General features: G+C 34.3%; 2 protein-coding genes across 2 annotated transcripts; one reads left to right on the forward strand and one right to left on the reverse strand.

The window, feature by feature from the left end:
- Positions 1 to 1,160: 1,160 nt before the first annotated feature.
- LOTGIDRAFT_134178 (hypothetical protein) lies at positions 1,161 to 1,699 on the forward strand (the record flags this gene model as incomplete). Its single annotated transcript, XM_009068090.1, has 2 exons — positions 1,161 to 1,253; positions 1,592 to 1,699. Coding segments are annotated over 2 exons (201 nt in total), but the record flags the coding sequence as incomplete, so codon positions are not given.
- Positions 1,700 to 4,176: 2,477 nt separating this feature from the next.
- On the reverse strand, positions 4,177 to 5,047 carry LOTGIDRAFT_169797 (hypothetical protein; the record flags this gene model as incomplete). Its single annotated transcript, XM_009068091.1, has 2 exons — positions 4,177 to 4,295; positions 4,633 to 5,047. The coding sequence occupies 2 exons, from the start codon at positions 5,045 to 5,047 to the stop codon at positions 4,177 to 4,179; spliced, it is 534 nt and encodes a 177-aa protein (XP_009066339.1).
- Between the last annotated feature and the right edge of the window lie 3,005 nt (positions 5,048 to 8,052).

The raw sequence follows: 8,052 nt of genomic DNA on the forward strand, positions 1-8,052 counted from the left end.
ACCTCAGAATTTTAACCCTTTCTGCAAAGTAAAAAGTAACAGTTAAGTTTTGATACTATTCAAACAGTCAGATATCAAAAATGTCTAATATTTCAAAAATTGTCCTAGGATTCACTTAAAAAGGCCAAATTAAGATTTAATTGTATCATAACAGAGTAAATGGAACCAATTTGTTCAGTAAAGGTGCCAAAAACTTCTGAATCTGAACAATTTAGAGATTATATATTTATGTAAACTAGCAGGTATATGGGTCTTAATATAAAAGGTGAAAGTTCATCATTGGTGTTGGTAATATATTAGTAAATGTATAACAAATTCATACTTAGTAAGGGTATGGTATCTACATATATATACTCTGAGGCCTTATTTAAAAAAAACACTAATCTGATTGGATATTAAAGCTAAGTTAAAAATAGATTTCTTTGATTGTCCAATCAGATGACCAGGCACACTAAAATCATAATTTTTGAGAACAAGGCCTCAGGCAAAGTCCTTTTTCATGAAAATACATCCTCCTAAATTTTGATGGTGCTACTCTCTGATGATGACTTGATGATTATAAATGATGGATGTTTGATATTATTCAGAATCAGGTCCATCAGTTAGACGGGGCTGGTGATACAAGTTCATCTGATGATGATGATTTAGATGATGATGAGAATGATGATAACGAGAATGAAAATGAAAATGAAGAAGAACAGGGAGAAGAAGAGGTAAGATTTGACAACGTTGAGTAAATGGATTACACTCATGGTCTTTCTCTCACCAGACTTTCACATGCCGTTCAAGATTATAACCAATGAACACCATTTGTTACACATAACTATGCAAATGATGAAAAATTTTAAAGCTGTATCCTTTAGAACTGCAGTTCAGAGCTACAGTCAATCCTAGTCAGACCACTTGCAGGAAAAATTAGAGCACTTCTATGATTCTAAAATTTGTCTAAGTGCCATGGAACATAATGAAGCGTTGCACCATCTTTCAACGGGGAATTATAACTTTGAGGGTATTATAACTTTGAGGGTATTATAACTTTGAGGGTATATCACCTATTTTTTACCAACACAATGCTGATATAATGTATACTGGAGTACACTGATGCGAACTGAGAAATTAGACCCCCTCTTAATCTCAGTCCGTCAATCATTGATTATTTTCAGGAACCATTAAATACAGATGATGATATCAGTGAAGAAGATCCTAATGATTTATTTGATACTGACAATGTTGTAGTGTGTCAGTATGATAAAGTAAGTTATCTCCCTTGATCTCACTATTGCGAAAGCTACTAATAATGTTTAAGCCTTTCTTTCCCTTGCATCATATTACGCCACATAGAGCGGTTGCCCCAGCAGTTGGTATAGCAGCCGTTTCCAAGTGACATCACACAACGTAACAACATACACTTTTATAAGTTATATTGTTTGAAGTTCAGGGTATATGACGTTTTATTTTATTTATACTCAGTGTTTAAAGGGTTTAAGAGCATTGTGATGACATTTTAGTTATCAATTTAGTTTTAGTGTAATTGCAAAAGCGACAAACTGAGATTTGTAAATTAAACCTTCATTATAATTTTCGCTTCCAGATAAACAGAAATAAAAATAAGTGGAAATTTCATCTGAAAGATGGTATTATGAATCTACGCGGTAAAGATTATGTGTTTCAGAAAGCCAATGGTGAAGCAGAATGGTAGTTGTTTGTGGTATTGACCTATTTATTTCTCTATAACTTTGTGTTTGTGACCGATCTGGTTTAGCCTTAAAGATGTACACTCTATTGCTACAAAACATTTTTGTGGTTAAGAAATGGGTGAAAGGATGATCTAAATCATTTAGAATCTAACGCCGAGTATAATGTCATGTGATTGTGAAATTCTAAACCATTAATTTGTGACTTAATAGAAAATTTAGTCCATTCTGATTGGATGAAAAAGTGGGTTAGGTTGTCAGTTTACTTCTTGACCTAGGCCATTGTTTCTCTGAAGTATTTACCAAGTGACCTAGTTGGTCAGTGTGTACCAACCTTGGATTTCAAACCACGGAAGATGGTCTTATGTGTTTGTGACATATCTTTACAAGGTCTAATATTTTTATTTTTTGTGTATTTGTTTTGATATGTGTATTTGTTTTGATATGTGTATTTGTTTTGATATGTGTATTTGTTTTGATTCAGGACTGTTTATATTATGTTATTTTGATTTGTGTAATTTATTTCTTTTTCAACAACTGACTTCCCCCATGGACAAAAAAACCTGGCCTGGAAATCAAAAAAAAATAAGGTAGTGCTGCTATCCTAAGAAAACTTTCCTAATTGCACACTGCATGACAAGGTTGCTATGGTTTCTCATTTTCCGAGATATTCCTGAACTTTGGAGGGTATTGTGTATAATTGCATACTTTTGAAGCCCAGGTTATGTCTTGTTTGTATTTTGTGAAGTGTTGTATATAGAAGTTGTATTTTGTAAATATGTATAAAATCAAACTGTTGCCATGTTTATTAACTATTCAAAATATTGTATGAACATTATATATTCAACTTGCTCATATGGTTATTGATAGTTGAATATTGCATTCAAACTGATTCTAATGTATCAAACTTTTACTTATTGTTTGTGGTGGATCTAAAAGTGTTTCTAGTTATTTCAGTATGGTATCTAAACTATTCAAAATAAAGATAAACTTGATTTGACATCCCACAATGTCCTATAGAACTCCTAAATGATAATTCTATTCAAGCAAATAGTATTTATTGTAGATGAATCTTCACTGTTACAGGACCTTTATACTAAGATTCTATTGAAGCCAAATAGTATTTAGATAATCACATCTTAATCTGGTGAAATATCTCTATAATAGCCATACATTGTTGTAAATTCATTATTGTCATTTTTTGTATATAATACATGTAAACTATCATAATGTTAAAATACATAATTTTGTATATATGGACTTGAACTGTATTCGATACATGAGAAGTTGAAAGTTTCCTACTTGGAAGTTGTTATTCTGCTTAGTGCGTATTTGGTATTTTTGTTTTGACACTATAAAGAAAGTTGCCCAAAACTTGTGCAATGCCTAATAGTTTCACTGGTTTCGATATCTTCCCATTTTCTGAGAGGTAACAAATACAACATTAAGGATAAATAAGGACACAATAGCTGTGTAAAACTCAAGTCTTGTATTTTCAATGATAAATCTACAATTATAGATTTATATTTAAAAGTAAATGTTGTGAATTCTTGTCTTTTATTATGAAGTGTAGCTTGATCTTTATTTTTCTGTAAAGTGTGTATTTTGAAGTATTGTGAAGGAAAAAGGAAGATCTGTCCAAGCTTTGAATTGCTCAACTAGAATTTATCCAAGCTATTAGTATACTGGATGATGTTTGAAGTAATAAACTCTATATTAATTCTTACTGTTGAGTTGATGACAATATATGTAAATGAAAACTATTTTTGTAATTATAATAACAATGTATCTAGTCTTACATGATGATTTACAATAAAATATCATCATTATATCTTGTATTTATTTCCTTATTCTTATGTTTGGATACATCCTTGGAGTTGATAGAGTACATCTCTGGAAATTTGCTCTTAGGCAAAGGTAAGGTCCTATGAGTTGTGAAGTTGTGATCTTGTCTAAAGTCATGGCTTTTTCTAGGGTTGACACCTTGTGCTTGCTTGTCTAAAGTCATGGCTTTTTCTAGAGTTTGGACCTCGTGCTTACTTGTCTAAAGTCATGGCTTTGTCTAGAGTTGGGGCCTTGTGCTTCCTTGTCTAAAGTCATGGCTTTGTCTAGAGTTGGGACCTTGTGCTTCCTTGTCTAAAGTCATGGCTTTGTCTAGAGTTGGGGCCTTGTGCTAACTTGTCTAAAGTCATGGCTTTGTCTAGAGTTGGGGCCTTGTGCTAATTGTCTAAAGTCATGGCTTTGTCAGGGATTTGGTATCGTTCTGCGTAAGGCCGGGGTATTGTGCTCTGTCAGTTTAAGGTCAAAGAATTTTCCTTGTTATGACAAAAAAAGCGTCAACTTCAAAGGTGTTAAAGAAAGAGGAATGCAAATTAAAAAAAACATACATTTATCCAAAATAAAAATGCCCAATAGGTTATATAAAAATATAAATATTCCATCTCAAAATATAAACAGTATTCCGTCAAGTTATAATTCCATTTTATTCTCTGTTTTGTTTAGAGTTGAAACAGCCTGTTAAAAGTGTAAAAGGTCGAGTTACTCTTTTCTTTAAATCTTGTAAACTTCGTCTTAATCTTTGAAATCTTGATGGTTTCTTTTCTGAAATGATAAAATATTTCATATTCTGAAACAAATTACTCAAAGAGATATTAGGTGGAGATTTTTGAAAAATAAAGACTTTTGACTCTCTTTATGGGATGTTGAGATGGCTAACCCAGAATAGCATCAGATGTTCCGTAAATGTGGGCATGTCCTTCCTTGCTGGTGATACCATCACAGTATTTATTATAGACAAAGGCTCTCGCATTCAGTTATCGGACCTGGACTCAGTTTTTGGATCTGGACTCAAGAATATATTGAAGAATGACCTCGGGGATAGTCTTGTCCACTAGCCGTGTCAGATGGAAACTTAATAAATATTTCAGAGTATACTAACGTTTTATGTTTCCATTCCCTTCTGTGTTATCTAAATGGACATCCGGGACTTTCATAACGTCTTTGGATTCATCTTTAATGTCAGTGGAATCACTGTGAACCTCAGGTCTGTTGATAACGTATTTGGAGAAATCCAGAGCAGGTATCTGTGGTATAACATACTGTGATAAATCTAAATACAGATTCTTTTGTCGTAATTTCTTCACCAGTCCGTCATCAGATCCGACTGGAACATTCTCAGACGTTTCTGTTTCCGTTTTCGTAGACTGCAGTAGACGTAATGAACCATTAGTCAAAACGGGTGACTTTTCACTACGTGTATCATTCCCATGTCGTGTTGCTGGATCTCCAGAGCTTGGTTCATCATTTCTGGACGCGTCCAATTGTAGATTTTGTCTTGCAAAATCTCTCATCATTTCAGCTGGGCTCCGTCTAAACATTCCTACTTCAGGAACTTCTGATTCAGATGGAAATTTTGAAATTATCGTAAACATGACTACTGAAAGAAAAGAAACAATCGAAGATTTCAGTAAAATGTTTCTTAAAATTTGAAATTGACTTGTGTAGAATGAGATATGGTAATTTTCAAAATACTTTTTCAAGATATAAAGTTAACAAAAGTTTCTAAAACACCAAGGACATAAGATTTTCAAAACCGTTCGAAGTGTTACAAAAACATCAAAACCTTGGACGAAATTTCTAAAATAACAGGAACACAATAAAGAAATGTTAAAAACTCACCTTAATTCACAAAATTCTTGAAAATTATCAGGATTATTTGATAATGTTGTCAAAATTGTGAGGGAAAGTGAAAATTCTGCCGTTTCTGTAGAACTTCAGAACAATCAGTGATGACAATCGATATGACGTCATAGGAACAATGCCTTGACGCTATCCAGATTTCGAAGTATTTTTTGGTCTCTCTTCGTTTGGAATAACAAAACTTTATTCTTGAATTATACTAGGAACCGCAGTGGCAAATTTATACTAGCTATAAAGATTAAAGACACCTCGAAATCATAAAATCGGAAGAGAGTTACTTCCCTACTGTAGCCTAGATTGATGCCACTGGCCTTAATATTGTTATTCATTGTACACTGTGTAGCGTTAACAGTTATCATTCATCCAAATAAGAGCAGTCATGGCCATGTACCTGCCTTGTCTCAGGTACTTGTTATCGCTCTGTTTAAGGTCAAAGACTTGTTATTGTTTTGTTCAAGACCAGGGACTTGTGATCGCTCTGTCTAGGGCCAGGGACATGTAATAGTTCTGTCTAAGACCTTTGAATTGTGATCACTCTGTCTAGGGCTAGGGGTTTGTGCATTTTATCTAAGTCAAGGGCAATATCTCAAAAACTATTCATCGAAAAATCCTCAAGATCTCATCAGTATAGATGATGACACCAAATTTCAAAAAAATCAGTTGAAAACTGTAGTCTTTTCTATTCATAAACAAATATTGACGCGTTTTTCTTAAGTCAAGGGCAATAACTCAAAAACCGTTCATCGAATTATCGTCAAATTCAAACTTGACTAGGATCTCATCCATATAAAGGATCACACCAAATTTCATTAAAATCAGTTGAAAGCTGTTGTAATATTACTATTTTATCACTTTATACGTACGTGGTATTTGTGGTCTAAAACTTAGCTCAGTCTTGACAAGAGTCATCTTTCTGTTTAGAACTCTTCTTTCTAAGAGAGTAGAAAAGTTATTAATTTTCATAACAATGAAGTCCTCCACTTCATTTTTCTAGAGTTGGGATTTTGTGCTTGCTTGTCTAAAATCATGGCTTTTTCTAGGGTTGGGACTTGTGCTTACTTGTCTAAAGTCACGGTTTTGTCTAGAGTTGGGGCCTTGTGCTTACTTGTCTAAAGTCATGGTTTTGTTTAGAGTTGGGGCCTTGTGCTTACTTGTCTAAAGTCATGGTTTTGTCTAGAGTTGGGGTCTTGTGCTTACTTGTCTAAAGTCATGGTTTTGTCTAGAGTTGGGATCTTGTGCTTACTTGTCTAAAGTCATGGCTTTGTTTAGAGTTGGGATCTTGTGCTTACTTGCCTAAAGTCATGGTTTTGTCTAGAGTTGGGATCTTGTGCTTCCTTGTCTAAAGTCATGGCTTTGTCAAGAGTTGGGGCCTTGTGCTTCCTTGTTTAAAGTCATGGTTTTGTTTCGAGTTGGGATCTTGTGCTTACTTGTCTAAAGTCATGGTTTTGTTTAGAGTTGGGATCTTGTGCTTACTTGTCTAAAGTCATGGTTTTGTCTAGAGTTGGGGCCTTGTGCTTACTTGTCTAAAGTCATGGTTTTGTCTAGAGTTGGGATCTTGTGCTTACTTGTCTAAAGTCATGGTTTTGTCTAGAGTTGGGATCTTGTGCTTACTTGTCTAAAGTCATGGTTTTGTCTAGAGTTGGGATCTTGTGCTTACTTGTCTAAAGTCATGGTTTTGTCTAGAGTTGGGGCCTTGTGCTTCCTTGTCTAAAGTCATGGCTTTGTCTAGAGTTGGGGCCTTGTGCTTCCTTGTCTAAAGTCATGGCTTTGTCTAGGGTTGGGGCCTTGTGCTTCCTTGTCTAAAGTCATGGCTTTGTCTAGAGTTGGGGCCTTGTGCTTACTTGTCTTAAGTCATGGTTTTGTCTAGAGTTGGGGCCTTGTACTTCCTTGTCTTAAGTCATGGTTTTGTCTAGAGTTGGGATCTTGTGCTTCCTTGTCTAAAGTCACGGTTTTGTCTAGGGTTGGGACCTTTGTGCTTCCTTGTCTAAAGTCATGGTTTTGTCTAGAGTTGGGATCTTGTGCTTCTTTGTCTAAAGTCATGGTTTTGTCTAGAGTTGGGATCTTGTGCTTCCTTGTCTAAAGTCATGGTTTTGTCTAGAGTTGGGATCTTGTGCTTACTTGTCTAAAGTCATGGTTTTGTCTAGGGTTGGGACCTTTGTGCTTGCTGTAGCTTGGTAATCCTTGCATTTATCAAAGGTGTAATTCAAAGACGTATGTAAAGCTGGTTTATCAAAGAAGAATGCTAATTAAGAAATATACTTTAATCCAAAATAAAAATGTCCAATAGGTTATATAAAAATATAAATATTCCATCTCAAAATATAAACAGTATTCCGTCAAGTTATCAATTCTATTTTATTCTCTGTTTTGTTTAGAGTTGAAACAGCCTGTTAAAAGTGTAAAAGGTCGAGTTACTCTTTTCTTTAAATCTTGTAAACTACGTCTTAATCTTTGAAATCTTGATGGTTTCTTTTCTGAAATGATAAAATATTTCATATTCTGAAACAAATTACTCATGGGAAGTATAAGGTGAAGATTTTTGAAAAATAAAATCTCTCCTTATGGGATGTCGAAATGGATAACCAAGATGTGGGCATGTCCTTCCACCGTCACAGTATTTATTATAGACATTCAGTTATCGGACCGGACTCAAGAATAT

Source organism: Lottia gigantea (genome assembly GCF_000327385.1).
Source record: "Lottia gigantea unplaced genomic scaffold LOTGIsca_89, whole genome shotgun sequence".
In the NCBI taxonomy this organism is placed as follows: domain Eukaryota; kingdom Metazoa; phylum Mollusca; class Gastropoda; family Lottiidae; genus Lottia; species Lottia gigantea.